Below are 21,861 nucleotides of genomic sequence, written 5' to 3'. Positions count from 1 at the left end.
CTTATAAAAAAAATCAAGAGTACAGATATCAGCTCTCACAAAACTTATAACATAGAAACTGGATCTTCACGTTTGTTGCAGTCCAGTACACAAGGAGTTTCAATTTCATGAGTGATGTCACAACCGTCCAAGATTTGTGTCCTAGAAATCTTGAAGTGATAGGGAATATCAGCCATCATGGCGGCCATTGTTGGACGCTTCAATGAATCACCTGAAGAAAGCCTTACTCATATCTGATTGTAATTTAGGAACCAAATGAAATAGAATATGTATTCGCATTTTTATGAGGTCCTGAATTTAACCAAGTTTTACTAAGTAGGAAATCCAAAATATGTACAAAGGACCGAAATGATAGGGTTACTTCTACTGTATTTCAAATCAATATCTAGAAAAAATGCACGAGAATTTCACTACACAGCTTAACGTAGCGTAACGTCAACCCTGCGATCGTGTCTTGTACACAGCCCCGCCAATTTTTGTATCTGTGGCAAAGCTACTCATTTGTTGCAAACCTTTGAAGTGAAACAATGTAAACCAGGGCTGGCTTAACTATAACGCTCAGGTGGGCTTAACCCAGGGCTAGTCTCTTGAGAGTATTCCTATATGACAGATACAATTTACAGATTATACCTACTGATAGAGGAATCATTCGCCTGCATGAAGGTGTTGTTATTTTGCGAGGATGTGCTTTTTTGACTATCTGTTTATGTCAATAGATGGTCCATATTATAATGAAAGACACCAAGATTCGTTTCGGAGTTATTAATGTTGTTCCGCTATATTGCATTCTTGACCCATAGTGCAGTGGGAACATTTTTTTGGTATTATTTTTTGGTATTTTACCTCATAGTCAAGCTAATTTAAGGCGTTCCTGCTCGGGTGACCGTCTTTTTTTTAATGGTCCCACTAGGATGCACAATTCGCAGTTCAGAAGATGGTTCAGAAGGGTATTTTTTCGGAGCACTTCAAGATTCATTTGCTGCAAAAAAGGTGAAGTTCATTTGAAAACCATATTTATGCTACAATAAAAGCCATTTGGCACCAATATAAACCTTTTTTGAGCCATTTTCCCTAACCGCTTGCTTAGCACTAGAAAAACGCAAAATTCTTAGGCTACTAGAAAAAGCGTAACTTAAGTTGGGAAAGGTTTTATAAATAACATGCGGTATTAAAAATTTGATTTAAAACAAAAACTAAGCGTACCGTATGCGTGATAATGTTTACACCATTGAGCAATGTCAAAATTAAAAAAAATTCACAAAACTTCGTTTTCGAGTTTTTTTTATTTATTCAAAGAGGGGATGTTTCTCAGAGTCTTAAACTATGTTAATCATCGATCGAGTTTCCACTTGCTGCAATTACGGCCTTCACAAGCTTCTGAAATGCACGGCAGGTTCTAATAATGTAGTCTGGATCCATTTCTCTCCATGTACGGGTCAATGTTTGTCTGAGGCTGTACTCGGGTGGCGTTTAGAACAATCCTTTGTCTTAATGACGCGCCATATTGAGTAATCCAGCGGATTAAGATCGGGGCTGCATGGCGGCCACATATCCTTCGCCCAGAACGGAAGATGTTCCTGCAACCACTTCTGAGTGCGGTTCGAGATGTGGCACGGAGCCTCATCTTGTTGAAATACAACATTTGGCTTCGGACCGTACTGTTATTTGATCCACGGAAGAACATGCTTACTTAAAATCCCGATGTAGACCTCCGTGTTGACCTTGTCGCCTTCTGGAATGAACACCGGGTCCATTTTTTGCCATCGGAAGCCACCAATCCAAACACCATAACGCTAGCAGGATGCTTGGTCAGATACACGTTCTTGTGCTGGTCGGCCACGTCTTTTACCGGAAGAGAACGAATATACCGGTCGGTTCTGGAATTTGATACGGGATTAACGGTAAACATGCTCTCGTCGGTGAACAGGATTATCGGATTTTTTCGCTTAAGGACATTTATGATTTTCTTGCATCGTTCGACTCGTAGCTTCCGGATGCGGTTGGTAATCATGTGAGTTTTTTCCGTGCCCTCGACTTCGCCCCTTTATGATCTTCCGTGCCGTAAAGTCACTGATCCCGTGTTCCTTTGCCATTTTCCTTATTGAACGCACTGGATTCACCCGAATCTTCCTTTTGATAGCAGCGGTAACCCTCGGACAACCTGTGGCCACCTTCGCAGATAGTTGTCCTTTCTTTTCTCGGTCTAAAACCCTTTTGACGGTCCACCGGGACACTCTCACGTCGATTGAAATGTCTTTTTGCGACATTTGCGCGTGGGACAAATCACGAATACGATGCCACTTCGTCATGGTGCAACTGTCAAACTAAGTAAATCATTTTCTTTTATACACAGCCTACTACGGTATGAGCTATAGGTTGCATGAAAAGAAAACCAAGGTATTATATGCACAGATGAAACGGGAACCTTATTTGTACGATGGTGCAAACATTATCACGCATACGGTATATGAAACTGTACAAAATCCAAGGGGTGGTCACTCTACACACTTGTTTTGCGCCAACTTTTTTCTCTTCGGCGGAAGGCCGACCCCGCACAACGAACGTCAATCATTAGTCAACCAACGCTTTTGGGAGCTGCGGAGGAAATGGATTGGCACCGAATTCTTCACCGCCCGACTATCATCCGTCGGAAAACTGGAAACCAACACCTGCCGGAACACACGTCGGACTGATGAAGGAGGCACCGCTGACCGGAAACGGACCAGCCAATTTTCCAAACTGAACTACTTGTCAGAGTCCACCAACCCGTACACCCTGCAGGACAATTCGATCAGCTCCAAGGTCTACAGCGCCTCCAAGAACAATCGCTTCTCAGGCCAGCAAAAATCGCATTCTCCACTTCTTCAATAACCCACCCGTATGCCGTCCGAGGATCTGCTGCTGACTGCATTCACCACCAAGGACTGCCACCCGTCGCAAGTGCGAATGTTCCCGCTGAAATCGGGAAGTTCCTCCTCCGGATTGGTCGAGTTCCCGAGCGTTGCCCTGGCGGTGAACGTCAACATGAAGTGCAACCACAGCGCGATAATCAAAAATGCACAAAACTCCCGTTCATTATGAAGCAATGCTTCTCCTCCTCCAAGAAGATGAACGGTGCGTGGAGCAACGAGAACACCGAAAACACGTTAGCTTTGAAAAGAGCGGAAGCTTTTTTCTGAGAAAGGAAAGGATTTTCCTTTTTCTGTGTAGTTAATGTTATGATTCGTAATTATAATTTCTTATTGTGTTAGTTAAGTGCAAAAAGGAACGAGAGTAAAAATAATTTGTTGAACTATTTGAGATTTTGCCAAGACGGTCTTCCAACATTCACCCATATTCTTGTTTTCGTTCGAACCGTATTTTCCATACAAAAAAAAATATTTTTGTATGGAGAATACGGTTCGAACGAAAACAAGAATATGGGTGATTATGTTGGACGATTGAATGGATGGTGCCACCGCCATGATATTCGAGCAGTTCGAATAGTCGGATGGTATAGTTTTTGTTTGGTTGTTGACTTTCCGATTAAAACTCAAGCACCGCTTGTCGTGACCGGCCCAAGATTTCCAGCGTCGACCACGGCTACACAAATTAGTGATGTAGCTCCCACGGCTGCGGCTGATTCCAATGCTGCTGCTGCTTTAGTTGCTGCTGATGCTGTTCCTTCTGCTGGTCCGTCTCCTCTAAAATTCGTCAAAAAAGACGGGCCAGCAGCATCATTGGAAGCAGCCGCAGTTATGGGAGCTGCATCGCTAGTTCGTGTAGCCATGGCCGGAAACCTCGGTCAGGTCAAGATAACACTCCCCCTATTCTGCGAGTCACGTGACTCTCTCTCACCGGTGAGGTGACAATAGTCACCTCGTGTGAGGTGACTCTCCATTTGATTTACATGGAGAGTCACCTCACACGAGGTGACAATTGTCACCTCACCGGTGACAGAGAGTCACGTGACTCGCAGAATAAGGGGGACTGTCAGCTGTTCTTCGTATGAGAGGAAATGTGGATGCGACTGCCGTCACGGGTGTAACGATTTTGAGAATCCATGGCGTGACTTGGTGGAGATTCACGGTTGTTTTGAAAATAATTTGACTAGGAGTGGCAACATCAATAACAAATTTTGACATATGCACACTGCGCAGGCGCAGAAAAAGTTCAGTGTTGCCAGTAACTTTGAAGATCATAAAAATTGTAACCATTGGTGCCAAACAACGTCATTGACTGCACCCGGGTGTGCCCCAGTTTGATTTTGGGTGACCAACCCCTTGACAAAATCCTCTCAAATTGTCCCATCATGAAAGTGAAATACTCAACTGAAATCTGTTTTTTTTTAAATGAGAAATCTAATACCGGTAACGGACATAATTTATGATAAATGTAAAATGCTGCTCATAATTACAGGGCTGGTAGCGAGTCACTTTTTAGTGACTTGGTCACTTTTTTCAAGCAAGTCACTAAAAAGTCTCCTTTTTTAAGGCCAAGTCACTACAGTCACTTTGTCTTGTAATCAGTCACTATTTTAAACTTTTTTTAATGTGAATTTATTTCAAGATTGATCACTCTTCTTGCAGTGTGCATGATAGGCCTGATTTTGTCGAAGGCAACATATCAAGAAGACTGCCAACTTTGCCATAATCCAAGCGACAGATACAGTAGCGCTGCACTTGAGCGAAGGTGGAAGCAACGCATAGAAAAATGAGCAAATACACAAACCTTTCTTCTGAGGATGTAATCTTTGCCATCAAATTCGTTCGAAGCATTTACCTTTGAACGGCAGATGATACAATTGTACCTGCCTCAAAGCGGTCGTACGAGAAAATGGAAGAGTCTTCTTGATATGTTGTCTTCGATTTTGTTCTAATTTTTTAACAATTCGAAGTTGACGACCTTGTATAGAGTTTTTTGACGTTTAATCGCTTTTCTCTATCTACAGGGTATCCACTTATTTGGCTAAATAAACTTCTCTGACTTTTCCAGGTTTTTCCACAAGTTTGGCGGATAATTTCCTGGATAATAATAAGAAAGCCATTTATGAAATGCGTTAAAAATATGACTTATTTTTTGTAAAACAACAACAACACCAATTAACACAAACGTTTTTAAGACATGACAATCAGTTTTAAAGAAATAGCTTTACTTCATTTTAGTAAGTCTAAGATCACAACATTTTTAATGTCTTGAAGGTTCGTACTAGCAAAAATGTGGAAACTTTTAAGAAGTTCTATTTATCTCAGAAAAACTAGATATAGAGATTTTTGGGGAATTCCAGAGATCTTAAACATAAGTCCCCGAAATTTTAGCCCAGACTATTGGATTGGTTTAAAAAAGTATAAGCCAGATTTTAGACAAATTCGGGATAATTCCATGATGTGCTGAAATAAAATCGAGAACCTTTAAGATGTAGGGGCCTCCCTTAGCTCAGTCGGTAAAGGTGCAGCTACAAAGCAAGACCATGCTGGAGGTGGCTGGGTTCAATTCCCGGTCCGGTCTAGGAATTTTTCGGGTTGGAAAATTACTCGACTTCCCTGGGCATAGAAGTATGATTGGAATTGTCACACAATTCCCAAGTAGCATTTCTTGTTTTATTGCACTCTATTAGTGGTTATTGAGATCAATTTCATAAAACCGCCAATAAAATTAATAGCTCCAGCACAACCTTTTGATAACCGCTATAAGATCGTCATACAGCTTAGTGGACCACTCTTGATAAGGTTTATAAAGCATGTTTGAGAATCACAATAAAGCTGTCTTAAAACCTTTTGTCAGGAAGCCTCATACTCTATAAAAGGTTCTCATAGCCTCTATAAGAGTAATATTGTATCCAAGCAGTTTTATTACGCTTTTGTGAAAATCAGTTATAAAGCCAATTTAATTTGTATTGGCTTCAAAGCAACCGCCATAAATTAGCTTGTTGTTGTTCTGTTCTGCTGAAACTTTTTTTTCCAAATGGAAATCTTTAGCGGTAAAAATAGGTTTGAGTGTTGGTGTCAAGATCACCATGCCATCAATTTTGTTTCATGGCGACATTAGTGATAATTTTAAAGAAAATATATGACTTTTTAGAAGTTCCAAAACATATGCGCTTGAAATGTTATCGTGTATATTGAGATAATATGAGCGTTAAATAAATGCGCCTCCAAAATAATTCAAGTTAACAAACAAGATTGTTTCAGAAATCAAATGAATTTGATGGAATTACCTTAATTTTACAGAAAATTGATCTCAATACATAAATTCATACCAATACACACTGGAAATCATTTCGGATCTCTTATTTAGTCATTATTTTATTGAAATTTCTTGGATTTTATTCCAAGGCTAATGGCATTTTCATAATGACAATATGGCGACAGAGGACAGCAGGCAAGAAAAACACCAAGCGCAATTTCTTAAAATGTCTAATGCTTACATTGCACACTGGGTCAGGAATGCAACCTAGCGGATCAAAATTAATAACTCCGAAACGAAGCATTTCCGCGACTTGGTGTCTTCGGCAAAATTTCTCGTCATAATAAGGACCATCTATTGACATAAACAAATAGTTCAAAACTCTCCCGCAAAGATGGTGCCACAATCTAACTTCTTTCTCTGACGTTTTGGAGACTTGATGTTTTGGGCAAAGTTGTTTATCTTGACAAAATAAACAGCTATTTCAAAGACGTTAAATTTCCTCTGTCTACTGGTTCCAAGTTATATGGAGTTAAAGAAAAAAATGTCAAAAATATGGTTTTTTTCTGTTTCGGTTTTTTTTTTGCTTACAGCTTTATAATGTTTTATTATTCTCTTATGCAAATACACTAAATAATTAGCTTTTGTGAAGAAACATACTGGATTAAGCTTCAAATTTCAAAGATATTGTTGAAAAAACGAGAAAAAAAAACACAATATTTGAACATTAATATCTCCCAAAGCGCAAAAAATCGCAACTTTCTCTTTCGTTGATAACTTATTCACAGAACCGTTTCTTGATGTGTTTGTCGTATTGGATGCTAGATAAAAGCTTCTTTTATCGATTTATGTGCTGAAAATACCTGGGAATGTCTTTACATGACCGTGGGGATGCAAAGAGAAAGTTGACGAAGCGAATCTGTCAATATTACTTAGAACCTAATGCAATGTTCAGCTTGAATTCATTTTTTTATTTGAGGGCAAATGCATATTCCTATTCTACGGGTGCAACCGATGAATTTTACAAACATTTAGAAAAATTTTTAATGGTACATTAACCTTTATGAAAAGTTATGCGTGATTTCAACCTTTTTGCCCTAGGACTGTCACCATTTCGACCAAGATTCGACCGTGTCACCCCATATATATGCGAGCGAGACGTATACACGAAATGTTTTCATGCTCATGCTAACAATTTTGTTGATTTTCTTTGCGCTCCGCTTGGAAGTACCGGAAAGTTTTGATTCTTTTCTATGTTGTAAAAATAAACCACCTATTTACATTTCTGACAAGTCGCAACTGAATGCTTATAATTGTTTTAAAATAACTGTTTCATGGCCAACTAGTTTTATTGCGCTTATTTATAAAGCAACGAAAGGATTAATTTTTTGGTTTTATAAGGGCAATTTATATTACTTTTTTGTATACTTCAAAGCAATCATAAAACCTTTCATAAGTGAAAATAGCATAAGTATCAGTTGGTTTTTTTAATTAGCTTTATAGGGGTTTTGTAGATAGCTATAAGAATGTTTCATGACTTGCATTGTATATGACCGTCATAAAGCTGTAGGTAATGGTTGCAGCTGCAATAAAACCTTTATAAATTTGGAATATAGCCAAGCAGCTCTAGATTTGTTACTTGGGTTATGCCAATGCAAAAATGGTACAGGCATCGAAAGCTCTCAACTAATAACTGTGGAAGCGCATCTAGAACACTAAGTTGAGAGCTCGCAATAAGCTAATATGCGATATGCAATAAGCTTGAAATGCGAAGAAGAAGAAGAAGAAGAAGAAGAAGAAGAACCCTGAAGATGTTCCGAGAGATTCAGTACAGAGACCTTCAGAATATTTATAAAAACTTCAGAAATATGTTAAGAACTTGACAGAAATCCAAAGAGTTCCTGGGAAGTTTAAATGTGTTCACGAGAATCAAAGGGCAGTTAAAAAAATGTCAAGGAAATTGCAGAAACCTTAAATAAGTTTCAAGAAAATTTCCGGGACTTTTTGCTCAGAGAAAATTTCTGGAACGCAATCAAAATTATAAGAACATCTGGAAAATTTGAGAGTATTTCATAGGTGTTATATCATGGAAGCAGGGTTCCTTCCATTCATTTCGGCAAAAAAAATGTTTTATTAAATTATGGAATAATAAGATAATATGATAATATTTTGCTTGTGTAAGCAACAAGAAAATATTTTAAAGCTTGTGTTTGACACATAATACCTGCCAATTTTGCTACATGAGAGTCGCAATAAGCGATTTTGTCATTTATCTCACCCACTCTTCGCTCTTCACTCTTCGCGAAAAGGCGATCAGAAAACCACTCATTGTGACTCTGTCAAAGCTAAATTTGCAAGTTTTATGTGTCAAACACAAACCTTACAATCTTGTCTTGTTGCTTACGCAAACCTATTATTATCATAATATCTTATTATTCCATAATTTAATAAAACATTTTTTTAGCCGAAATGAATGGAAGGAACCCTGCATGGAAGTTTCAAGATCAATTTTTTTTTTAAACTTAACTAAGTTGATTAGAGAATATCAACGAAGTTCCATTAATTAAAAAAATAATGCGAGAACTTTTATCAAGAACCAATATTTTCAAGAAATACCAGAGAAGTAAAGTAAATTTAGATATTTTAAGATTGTTTCGTTATATTCAGTGAAGTTCTGAGTACTTCGAGGACGATCAGATAACATCACAAAAATTCCATTAACTTAAGGAAATATTCAGCGACTTTCAAGGAGTTCTTTGGAATTGTGGGATATTCCGAGAATTCTATGAATGATCTAAAATCTTAAAAAGATTCAGGGAATTATAAATATATATAAGAAAAATTACCGGAACATTTGATCAATTTAGAGAAATTAAAGTAAGCATAGGAAACTTCAGGGAAAATAAGTGATTCCGTGAGCGTTTATAAACTTTATAAAACTTATGGAAAATTGTAGAACTTAAAGGCAATTCTATCAATTCCAGCAAAATTGTGGGTTCTTTTAAAAAATACTAAGATATTTAGAGCAGTCTGCGTGACGTTACAACGTTTTGTACTTCTCGATACACTACCCAACACTAAGAGATGAACTAGCCTTAGGCTAAAAATCTCTATAATAAAGGAAAAAAAAAAAAAAAAACACTACTCAACACGTGCTCACTTGAACGTTTCAAGTTACTCAAATCAGAAACTCTTGATCAATTCTTATCGGAAATTGAACTTTCCAATTCTGCATCATTTCAGCCCTAGCTAGAACTCTAAAGCTGCGTTATATTTCGCGTCTTATACCTTATACCCCAATTGAAAAAAAGAAAACAAACACAACGAGCAAAAGATGATTGCGAGTTGCATTGACATTCCAAGCAAACAAACCCCACCCCCAGGCTTACCTCATAGCCGAGCTTATTCAAGAACAACTTCATCAACGGTGGATCCTCTCCGAAGAATTTGGTCAACTTCTTAACCCGTCTCGGATTGGTCAGGTTCATGGGTTCCTTCGTGCTCGCATTGCCACCTGCAGCAGCTGCAGCCGCACCGGTACTCGCATTCAACGGAATATGGTGCATCGACTGGGACCGCAGGATTGCCATATCGTTCCGAATCTCCTCCAGTTCCTGTGCAACAACGTGTTGCGAACGCATCTCCGACGACAGATGAGCCACACTACGAGCTAGGGTGACCACGTGCGATTCCAACCGCTGGAAGCGTTTGTTAATGCCACGGATATCTCGCACCTTTCGGCGTTCATCTGTTCGTCTGCGGTCCCGTATGGGTCGACCACTAACCGAACTGGATGGAAGTGACGACAGGCTGCCATGTCGCCGTCGACGGTTGGCCCGTTGATTAATGTCGTTGCTGGCCATACGATTGCCAAGCATCTTTAGCACCTCACTGTACATGGATTCCAGACCCTCCAGCTGGTTACGGATCTGCTGCAGCCCACCGTCCGTTTCCGATTCACTGACTGATTGACCAGCGTCCCACGGACCACCGAGAAGTGATTCCAAATCCAGCGAACGGGTTGTGTTGGTTACCGAAGCACCATCCGTGTCCAGGCCGAATACTGTAATGGGAAAAAACTGAAGTTGACGTTTCTATTCATCTACAGGGTTACTCACGGTGTTTTTTGAGCATGTTCTGCTCATGTTTCTTGCTGCTCGATGACAGCTTGAGATTGTGCATATAGTTCTGTATTGTGTTCACCGACGGCTGCCCCTTGGAGGGTCCAATCGGCTGAGGTTTCTTGCTGGCACGGTTGTAAGTATCCGTTCCGTATTCCTGTTTAGATTGGTGTTTTGAGTTCCCTGACCTGTTGTGAGAGATGTTTGGTCCACCTCCGACCGTCGTGTGGTACGGCGTACCTCCATCGGGTGATAGCGGAGGCAACGGAGGTGACATAGAAGACGCACTTTCCGACATGGTGCTCTCCGGGCGGATCATCATGCCTTTGATGCCCGGTTCGAGAATGTTGCGCAACTCCGCGTCAACGACGTCAATCTATGAATAGATGCGCGAGTTAGCTTTTCAAATTGTTGGAAAATTTGGAGAACTTACCCATTCTGATTCCGATTTGCTTCGGGCTCTATCGACCTGCTCCACCATGTTCATATTGACCTGTTGCTGAACTGCTCCCTTTCTTCCACTGGAATACGCAGCACTTCCACGTCCAGAATCTACATTTGAGCTATGGTTTCCATTCCGATCGTAATCGGAGCTCGAAATGGAATCAATTTGCTTGTTTCCGTTGGAATTCATCTGCACAACGTGGGAGGAATCCGAAGCTATCTGCACCACCGTATTATTACTGTTCTGGTTTCCGTTCACCACGTGGGAAGGATTCGGTGTTTTCTGCATAGGTTTTGGACCAACTGAAGGACCACTGGTATCCATAGGGTTTTGGTTTTTGTCCATCTGCTCGTGACCGTTATAGCTGGATTCGCCTATGTTGATTGTCATGTGACCTGTACCGTGGGAAAGCTGTTGCTGTTGAAGCGGAACGGGGTTATCGGAGTATTCAGCCAAGATCTTGTGTCTGGATTGAGGAGTATGTTGATAATTTCCTGAGGTCATTTGAGGCGTCAGCTGTCCCGATTGGGGATGATTGTGACGGTAGTTGTGGACGTAGTTCTGCTGCAATTGACGACTGTGTTGTTGAGCTGGGGTTTGAATGTTAACACGTGAATTGTTGTGCTGACGGAATCCGCCGTCATCGCTGTCCGTACCATCCATTTGGTGGGGGAAGTTGGGGACAGTTCTATTGACGTCGATCGTAGCAGTGTTCAGCTGAGGTTGTGACACAGCTTTCACACTACGGAATCCGGTCAGTGAATCAGCATTGTAGCCATCTGCTGGATCCGCAAACTTCTTGTGGTAGTACAACGGGGACTCACCCCTCGTATTTGAACTCCAAAGATTTATATTGGACTGGGCGTGGCTCAGGTTGTTGCCTTGGCTAACCCCCGGCATTAGGAATGATGACCCGAGACTGTCCTGTTGCTGTTGTTGTTGGAGCTGATGCTGAAGCATCGATGCGACGTTGTTCAACTCGTCTTCAGCCCCGTCCGGGCTGTCCTTCTTGAACTTGGACGAAATCAAATCTTTAAGTTTATGATAATTTTTCGAAACAGATTTCTTTACGGTTTCTCTATCTTTTGAGAGCCCTTCGCGCTCGGCTAGAGCTGTAATATCCTCCGGCAGGCGGACCGCGTTACGAGGGATCGTTCCCGTAATGGATGAATGGATGACCTCAATTTGAGCTTGATTCTAAAACATAACAAAAAAATGAATATATCAGAGAAAAAATCAATATTCCTTTTATTTTTTATAAGGAAGGGGAAGGGTCAACATGCAGCAAGGGATGGCAATATTTGAAGAATTATATTTCAGGCATCATTCTTCTACCATTGCGTTGCTAACGAAGTAAGTCATGAAAATTGAATCACGCTCCAAACAAAATTTGACCGACCTTAGAAAAGTCGGAACTGTTCTCTGTTATTACAAACATTCCTATTAATGAACTCTCTAGCTCCTCTTTTCACTGTTCGTGCCTGGACTGTTGAATAGGAAAAGATAGTAGTAGACATAGCAAAGATCCTCGCACTCATCTGCAGCAAGCGGAAAATTTTGTGCGCTTTTTCTATGATGGAATTTCTTCGGGATTGCTTGCATCCTGCTATCGATTTTTCTTCTTCAAAGTCCTGCGAGAGCAGCAAACGGGTGGAATGATAGCACGCGCGAAGGACTTTCTCATTCATCACTACAACAATTAGGCGAAAACCCTTTTCCGCTTGATTTCTTTTTGTTCAACGCTTCGCTCGGAGCAACATCGAAGGAGTTGCGAACCGGTTGCTTGGACCGTGAGAATCGTGTCTTTCGATCCAAGCAGGCTTATGAAAAATTGAAACACCGATTTTGACACCTTTTCTGCGTCGGCAAAATTTTACCCTTTGCGCGGAAGGAAGATCCTTTTCAGAATTGACTGTCCGTGCCCAATATCATGCGCTGATAAGGGTACAGCTTCAGAGGGAGGATGTTTGAAATTATTTTAGATGAAGGCTGACGATATCACGGTTATTAACGATAATGTGATTGGCCGTGCAATGACGGAAGATGCTTTTCACTCAAAACTGATAAAACTTTAAGCTTGATTTTTGGCGCGTGCTCGTCGCGTTTCCATTGACATCAAATGGACAAAATGCTCCTTCGATTGGCAAATAATGATTATGGGCTTGCTGATTCCACTACGGCATATTCCATAGCACGAATAGCTTTCACAATTCCGCTTAACCGAATCTACAGTTATATTCCTTTCACGTAAAGCCATTAAAATTGAATTTCGCAATAATTATACTATTTTTATCGAAATTGAAATCGGATTCACACTTTCGCGTGAAATGTGTGTCGATATTATTTTTTCGGAATAAAAGCAAAATTGAACATCCAAGCAAGTAAACCATAAAAGATCTTCAGGACGTGGGGGTGAGAATCGCTTTTCAATTCAAGTTTTTACGACGTAGATCGTCATCCACTCGTTTTGCGCATATATCTCGAAAGAACGATGATGAATGCTGTTTTCCTTTGGGATAATGCCTCATAAAAATAACGTTACGTATCGTGTTAGAATGTGTTTTATGCCACTGTTTACGGTCATATAGGCCGTTTTGATATGAAATTTTACCCTCCATATTGAGGGCAAGGCGACCAAAGAGAATTAGGAGGGTACTGGAGAACCACATTCTTAAAGTGCGTAGCGTGCCATTACTCGGTTAAATTTGCAAGTTGGGAATGCTTGCCGGTGGATTCTTAAGGAGCGTTTTCCAGGAAAATAGTGTCCCAACCCCATCATTCTTACCCATGCCTGAGTTTGCTTGGTCGGCAGGTCCGGTCCCACAGCGGAAACTGACGAACGGTTCAACAATGGAATGCTTGTGTTTCGGTTATCTTGCATCAACGGAATCTTGGAGGCGTTCTTGTTCGAGGACAACACCAGCTCACGTTCGATCTGTGGAATTTCACATCAAGCATTAGACATTTGGTCATTTTGGTCACTCGATTTGACTTACCGGAAATTTGCTGGAATGTGTTCGCAGGGGCGGACTCAGCTGGTGTGGACTTTCGGTTCCTGCGGCTGTACCGGGGATGGGATGGTCATTTTGCACACCATACGTCCCGAGTGGCTGCGGAGGCATTCTATACGGCGGATTCATGCAGTTGACGAATTTCGGTCCGGCCGGTGCAACGATACTTTCATTTTCCACCGCTGTACGAGAAACAGAAATAGAGAAGGTAATTAGGTTACGAGGTTCACTTGCCGCCACGGATTCGATAAAATAATAGTCATTCTTCAATCGGTTGTTTTTCCATTTGCGTTTTGTTTCTCGACCCGGTTCGATAGTGGCTGTACCGTGGTAGACCGCAAAGCAGGCCAACAGAGTTTGGAACGTGGCAAAAGTTCCCATCCAAATTTTGGCCCATCGCAGTAGTAAGAAATGGATGGATGACTAGACGATATTTTGGTGCGAAAAATGAAACGTGCCCGGCAAGACCCCTTAGCGGTCGTAGTAGGGCATGAATTGCACAAAACGGGATATGGAAACCAGCCAACTAAGATTGGCTTTTTTTAGCGCCAGCCCACGAAAGTCGTTCATTAATGTCCACCCTCCTATGCTCAGAGCCGACTTGTTTATCTTTAGTTTCAATATTTTGCTTGAACAATCACTACTCATCCCTCCCGAAAATTCCGTTCCAGCCCAAAGCGGAGTAAACGCGAAAAAAAAAAGAAACGATTCCGCCCCGAAAACGTCATTCATTGTTCGGAGTGTGGAAAACGGCTTAAAGTCATTCACATCTCTGCCGATAGCCAAAACAGACCGAACTGCTGTCTGCTGTGAGGAGGGTTTGGGAAGATTATTTGATGGATGGGTGGCTGTCTGGTGTGGCTTTTCGATGGGCTTTAATTTGTTTGGAAACTGTTGGCCTAAGAGCTGTTGAAGAAGCATTTTATTGCCTTTTTTCAGCGATGATTCTTAGATCATTTATTATGCAGTCCGACTGGGGTGGTTTTGGTGTGGAATTTCGTATCATTGTTCAAGTTGCAATTTAAATTAGGTAATTGGTTATGCGTTGAGTTTGCTTGCAATTTCAAATGATTGTGGTGCGGTTTCACAACTAAATATTGAATTAGTGCCACTGTTTTCATAGCACCTACGATGAGAGAAATCTGTCCAATGGTTTCTAAATTGAAATACATTTGAATTTATTTGTTCAGGGCATCCAAATTAATTGCCTTTTGGATAAAATGTATCAACCATTTGAAAAGTTCATGACGGATTTCACGCCAACTCATCCAGTGGTTGGCAGCACCCTCTCAGAACCTTATGGAACTTTGTGGGTGTGGAGACTTAGCAATTTTAAGCAACTTTGAGTACTTATTTTTTTCAAAATTTATCTCGCCTAACATTTGATAAGGGTCAAAGTTTTTTGTCGATTTTTTTTTCAAATCGATATAGCTTAAAAATGACAAGCCCTACAAAAAAGTGATGTATGGCGAACTTTTAGCAAATAATCTGAAATTTTATAAAAAAATTTAAATAAAATAAAAAATCGGTTTCTACACTCTAAAAAAATATATTTAAAAATTAAAAGTCATTTTCCCAAAAATGGTACCCCTCAGATTTGCTTGATATTTTTTCTCATGAAAGGCAATATAATTACCTAACTTTTCTTCATACATCGCAAAGTGGGCGCTTTTAAGGAAAAAAAGTTGTTCGAACAACAACTTTTTCATGTTAATTTTTTTTAGCGTGTTTCACTCAAAGTCGAATAGTAATACGCGCACAACCTTATTAAAATTCGATTAAACTTTATGGGTATACTTTTCGATAATCTGGGCGAAATCTAGCCTAACATTTGAAAAGGGTACAGAGAAGTTACCTGCAAATCGTCCAATAAGAGTTCAGAACAAAACGTTCTAATGAGGAACAGCCATCTCAGCATGGTTTGCACTTTCCTGTGATGGATTGTATTATAATATATGCATACACTCTATCCAACTTCTATAAAACCACCCTCAAATTGTTCCAAATCAACAGGTAAACTAAGTAAAAATCACTTAGTATGTTTTATTCATGAAAAGATTTCAATTCATGTATTTGTGATTAATTTAATTAGAAAAATAATCATTCATTTATTTTTATGTATTAGGTGTGTCCATTAGTAAGCAATATGCATAAATTCAAAACTCAGCACAGGGGTATCATTGGAACAATAATCAAGCTACGATACATCCTTTCGAAATTTACTACATAAAAGAAAACAAGTTGGAAAATTTAAGCTTTATTATTATTTCAGAAGTATTGACCCATGATACAATAGCAGTTCAATTATTTATATCAAAATTGTTAGATTTCATTAAACAATCTATTAGTTTCACAAAAATTACTTTCATGTCAGATGGAGCAGCGGCTCATTACAAAAATAAAAAGAATTTTGCCAGTTTGTGCAACTTCAAGTCCAAGTATGGATTGGAAGCAGAATGGCACTTCTTCGCAACGTCTCATGGGAAAGGCCCATGTGACGCAATTGGAGGAACTCTCAAACGAATGGCAAAGAGAGCAAGTCTTGCTCGAGATTATGGAAACACAATCACAACTCCACAAGAACTGTATGACTGGGCAGTTAAACAAACAGATACAAGCATAACAAAATTGAACTTCTGCTTCATATCAAATGATCAATACACAAAGATGTCCGATGAACTCAAGGAGCTGTTCAGTCATGTAAAAACTATACCTGGTACACAAAAATTTCATTGTTTTGTACCTATTTCTCAAAACATAATTTCTACTAAGCGATTTTCACATTCAAAGGAAACTCCGAAAAATTTCACTCTGTTTCCGATAGACTAATAATCAATGAAAAACTCAAATTATGTAAGGAGAATTATAGGAAAATAAATTATGCACTAAACAAAACATTTCATTTATTAAAACACCATTCGAAATGCAGGAAAATCCTCTGTATTAGGCCCTTTCAAATGTTAGGCTAGATTTTTGTTTTAAGCACGCCCAGATTATCAAAAGGTCAAAATCTTTATGCTCATTAAGTTTCAACGGATTTTAATAAGGTTGTGCGCGTATTACTATTCGACTTTGAGTGAAACACGCTAAAAAAAAATTAACATGAAAAAGTTGTTGTTCGAACAACTTTTTTTCCTTAAAAGCGCCCACTTTGCGATGTATGAAGAAAAGTTAGGTAATTATATTGCCTTTCATGAGAAAAAATATCAAGCAAATCTGAGGGGTACCATTTTTGGGAAAATGACTTTTAATTTTTAAATATATTTTTTTAGAGTGTAGAAACCAATTTTTTAATTTATTTAAATTTTTTTATAAAATTTCAGATTATTTGCTAAAAGTGCGCCATACATCACTATTTTGTAGGGCTTGTCATTTTTAAGCTATATCGATTTGAAAAAAAAAATCGACAAAAAACTTTGACCCTTATCAAATGTTAGGCGAGATAAATTTCGAAAAAAATAAGTACTCAAAGTTGCTTAAAATTGCTAAATCTCCACACCCACAAAGTTTCATAAGGTTCTGAGAGGGTGCTGCCAACCACTGGATGAATGTAAATTTCTGCGCACAAGTAGTTGATGCTAATTTGGCTTAAATTAACACAATATCACTTAAATCAGCAATACTCTGGACAAGTTTGTAAAAAAAATAGTTGAATATACACTCCCGATCATAAGTTTAAGGACACCCCCAAATTGTTCAATATAATTTTCAAATTTTGTGTGCTAATAGTTCACCCAAAGCTACAATATTTTTCAAAATTTACTCTAAAGAATCGTGATTGATTTTCTCAGAATTGGGTTGGCTAAATTTTGAAATAAAAGTAGTAGTAGAACACTCCCAAAAAACCATGCAAATAACCTTTGGAGATCGAACATTGAACGTAAAATGAGAGATCATTGAACAAAACATATTTGCATGGTTTTTTGGGGGTGTCCGTAAACTTATGATTGGTAGTGTAACAACTATATATTAAAATTAGAAATTGAAAAATGTTGCATCGGGTAGGTTTAAATTCAGATTTAATCAGTACATGAAATAACATGTCGCCATTCTCATTAATGAATTCTTGACAACAAGAATAAGTATTACAGCCGGCGCCGGTGGTGTAGTAGTAAGCGTGACTGCTTTCTCACCCCAATGGGTCTGGGTTCAATCCCAGCCGAGGTTGGTGGGATTTTTTTCATGCATAAAAATCTCTGGTCACGTCTTCCTTAGGAAGGGAAGTAAATCCGTTGGTCCCGGCCCATGTGTGCTGAATGGGTGCAATATCCTACGCAGGTGTGGAAGCTGCCTTCCTGTACAATCGATTGCCGTCAATGGATGGCAATCTCCTTGAAATCTCGTGGTATATTATTTAGAATTAAGAAAAGTGTTATTCCAAAATTTTCTTGGATTTCACCTCAGAATGCTATAAAAAATCAACAGGATTTCCTTGAAATGCTTCTCAAAATGCTATTGATGAGATTATCTTGGATTTTATTTTTTTAGAATCTCCTGGAACACTATTCAAATATGCTCAAATTTCCAGCGAAATCATCCCAAACTTTTTGATATTTCTTCAAAATTCTCTGTTTCCGCCAGGGTTGTGTTCGGGGTAGTAGAAGATGCGGGGCTAGTAGCAGGTCACTTTTTAGTGACTAGGTCATTATTTTTAAGTCAGTCACTAAAAAGTCACTTAAGTCACTTTTTCCCATGTGAAAAAAATCATCAAAATGTTTAAATTGTGTACTTGGCACTAAGGAAGTCTACAGTAGAAATATTCATATCTGTTTAAAAATAACAAGTCTTTTAAGAATTATCTAGAAATTTTAATAAAAATTCCAAAGAAAATTTGAAGAAAAATTCAAAGGAATTCTAGAGATGACACCACAATATTTCAGAGAAGAATACCAAACTACACACTACGAAAGTCGCATGTGAATTTAGGTGCACTGAGGGCCAATTTGTTCACCACCGCTTAAATATTAAACCATATAGTTAAAACTGGTTTAAGGCTTAAGCGGAGGTGAAAAATCGAACATCACTTTTGACATTAAATGATTAAAACGCAAAATTCAGCTCCAAAACAATTTTTGGATGAATGCCTAGATCTGGGCGTCACAATATCAGCTTCAATCGACCAAATCGATGCGGCGAAGAGACTGCTGGCTCAGTGTTCACTCGGCTGTCGACAAAAGCAGGCCACTCTCGATGTGTGCTACGCGATCGTCTGTTTTCTCGGCAGCAACCATTGTGTGGTCCTACTCATTGTTCTTCATCAGCAGTTCTTTCGGTCGATGCGTCTTCGACTTTGGAAAGCAACCGTTTCGTGATGAGTGTGTGAGTGCTGACCACGTTTTGCGTCCATTGCTGCAATGGACGCGCTCTGACCCTCGTTGGCGTACAACAATTTGCCATACAATGAAACCACTGGAAGCGGCTCCAGTTCTGATGGAGGAGGCTTTTTGGATAGCGGAAGATAAAATGTTTATTGTGTTGTACCTTTTGACTATAGTTTTAAGATGTATTGTATAGTGACCAAGAATCCTCGGCTCTGTAAAGTTAATTCGGTTGAGCCTTATCAAATAAATTAATAAACAAAAAAAAAAAAAAAAAAAAAAGAGACTGCTGGCTTTCTTTTTCTGTTAAAGTCGAACAGCTTCGCAGCATTCTAGAACCTCAGTCGGCGTGCACAAACAAATGTCCAATCGCTTGTCTCTCTTTCTCCCGTCGCTCCATTGGTCTTCCTTTCAAGCTTCGGTGAACCGGATGAGTGAAAGAGCGCTCGACTTTGAAAGTTTTCTCTTTCATGAAACACATCAACAGAGGTTTCATGACGTATATGACGGAAAATGAAATAACACATTTAAAGTGGTGTTGAGTACTTGGCACTGATGAAGTCTGCAAGTAGTAGACGAAATACGCGTATCTGTCAAAAGATAAGCAATTATAACGGAATTTAAAGGAAATAAACCAACCCACTCAAAGCTCTTCATAAAGGGATTCCGTTAAGAGGTTCGACAAATTAAAAGGATTACATTTAAAGCATTTCTCACGTGAAAACACTTGAAGATTACACGTAATATTTTTAATTTATCTTCCATCCATATATTTATCTAAAAAATATGATCAAAAACGGGACATAACGCATTTTAAACAAATTGAAAGATCGGTGATAGAGTGTTCGTGAAAGGGGATTGAAAGCCATAATGAGGTTAACTAGAAAATCGACGTTAGTTACATTGAAAGCGATGAGCAAAGCAACGACGAGAAGTTCCACAGCCAGCGTTTCCTTCTAAGCGTGCTTCTTTTTCACTATCATTTCTTGCTGATAGTCTAGCTAGGCGTTATAGAAATGAAGCGTCGAACACGTATGTATGAGAGAAAAAAAACACGAGTTCATTTTAGAGCTTCGAAAATGTAGAGCCCTGGCCTAGATCATTGAGAGACGAGCTCCAGGTGCATTTTGAAGAGAGTTCTTAGAAGAAATTATGACGATTGGATGAGGTTTCTTGTCCAAATTCTAATAAGTATTTAAGATAAATACTGATAATTTTTTAAGAGAGCTCTGATGAGAATCCCATGGAAATCCCGTGAACTCTAAAGGTCTCCAAACTCAGCGGATAGTTGTAAAGGAATTCTGGTGTGATTTCTGAGATGGAACTTTCCTCATTTCTGAGGAAATGCAATGGGAACTCTAAAGATAATAAGAAATTCAGGGCCCAAGAGTATTCAGAGAAAAAAAAATTAAAACATTTCTGAAATTAATTGCATGAAAGTTCTAAGGAGAATTCAAGTAAATCTAAAAACCATTTTGAAATGAACCTTCAGGAAATTCCTGGAAGAAACATTAAAAGTTCAAATTTTGTAGATTGTCCTGCAGAGTATTTCAAAAAAGCAATATTATTTTTGTGCCGCTTAATTCAGAGGTAAGTTTAAAAGAAGGAGGATAGCAAATTATCAAGGTTAACTTACCTAGATATATACAAATTTTTAAGATTTCGGAAGCAGAATCTACGAAAAATACTGCTGTTGTAGTAATGATCCATTTAGCCCTATTTAACCTAATGACTTCATTGGTTAATACATATCCAGAAAATCCGGAAAATTTCAAATTGCTATTTTCTCGTCATCATGTATAAGTAATCAAAATAAAATTATTCAAATCACTTCAATTGCTCCTCACAGGAGATTCTGTTGAGAGATTCGATATAATTAGAGGAATTTATGAAATGTATATGACAAAAAAATTTAGTTTATTTCAATATAAAACCGTATTTGAATTTCTGAATCACCATATAAATGTCACTGGTTACTATTTTCGTAATTTTAGCCACTTAAGTCACTACTATTATATCGCATCAGCACTACCAGCCCAGAAGATGTCATTCCGGAGCTCAGAATAAATCACCTTTTTGGCGCTTCAACTATGATTACTGCTATTGCCTCTAAGGGACAACTTGCCTGTTCGGAGGTGGTACGTAACGCTTCTGAATAGTTGCAATATATATCTTCCCTTACAAACTAGAACACTAATTTTCAATCACAAGAATCTATTCAAATCGTAAAGTTTGGCAACAAACACAATACCGCAGAAGTAGGAGACAGAACATTAGTATTTGTTGCTCAATCTCAATCGGTACCATCGTATCGGAGGCATTTATTATAGTTGATATGCACTTTTAAATATGGTAGAGTTCGGCACGGATGATCCAACATTCTCATAAATTATTTTAGAAATTCTCTCGAAGCTATCTTCAAACTAGCTTGAACTTCTGCAAAGATTTTTTAGCTATATTGAGAATTAGATTCCTTTGGAGTTATTAACCATCTTGTTGCAACTCTCCTCAGAATTTATCGTTGATTCATTGATCGATGATTACACTAGTTTACAGCATTTTTGAACTCGGTAAGGTGATGATCATTTCCAATGCAAAATCCTACGCTGAATTCATTGCCGTGGTAAGAAAAAATTAAAGTAGAGCCTTTTTTCAAATATACAAAAATTTTGATTTTTTGAATTTTGGACAAAAGTACGATTACTAAAATATCAATATCTTTGGAACTAGTGCACCAATTTTAAATCTTTTTTTTATGAAAAAGAAAGCTAAATAAATTTGCTATCGTTCACTAGAATGTT

The 21,861-nt window shown here is 38.8% G+C and overlaps 2 protein-coding genes across 8 annotated transcripts in view; one reads left to right on the top strand and one right to left on the bottom strand.

Annotated features, from left to right (window-relative positions):
* The window catches only part of LOC135708744 (putative uncharacterized protein DDB_G0286901), a 197,130-nt gene that overhangs the window by 4,062 nt on the left and 171,207 nt on the right, over positions 1–21,861 (bottom strand). For both annotated transcript variants that reach the window (XM_065230873.1, XM_065230872.1), the window contains 5 exons: positions 13,728–13,924; positions 13,517–13,666; positions 10,720–11,928; positions 10,284–10,662; positions 9,555–10,228 (listed from right to left, as the gene is read on the bottom strand). In XM_065230873.1, coding sequence (XP_065086945.1) covers positions 9,555–10,228; positions 10,284–10,662; positions 10,720–11,928; positions 13,517–13,666; positions 13,728–13,871 — 2,556 coding nt within the window. In that variant the 5' untranslated portion in view covers positions 13,872–13,924. The remainder of the gene's footprint in view (positions 1–9,554; positions 10,229–10,283; positions 10,663–10,719; positions 11,929–13,516; positions 13,667–13,727; positions 13,925–21,861) is intronic.
* Positions 1–21,861, top strand: part of LOC135708757 (neuroglobin-like) — a 193,795-nt gene that overhangs the window by 18,097 nt on the left and 153,837 nt on the right. The gene's annotated exons all lie outside the window — the stretch shown is intronic.

This window comes from Ochlerotatus camptorhynchus, unplaced genomic scaffold, assembly GCF_037179485.1.
Source record: "Ochlerotatus camptorhynchus isolate MF236.1 unplaced genomic scaffold, CSIRO-AGI_Acam_v1.1 ptg000334l, whole genome shotgun sequence".
NCBI classification, from domain to species: domain Eukaryota; kingdom Metazoa; phylum Arthropoda; class Insecta; order Diptera; family Culicidae; genus Ochlerotatus; species Ochlerotatus camptorhynchus.
The sequence above is the reverse complement of the archived record's forward strand: the minus strand, read 5'-3'. Positions and strand labels throughout refer to the sequence as shown.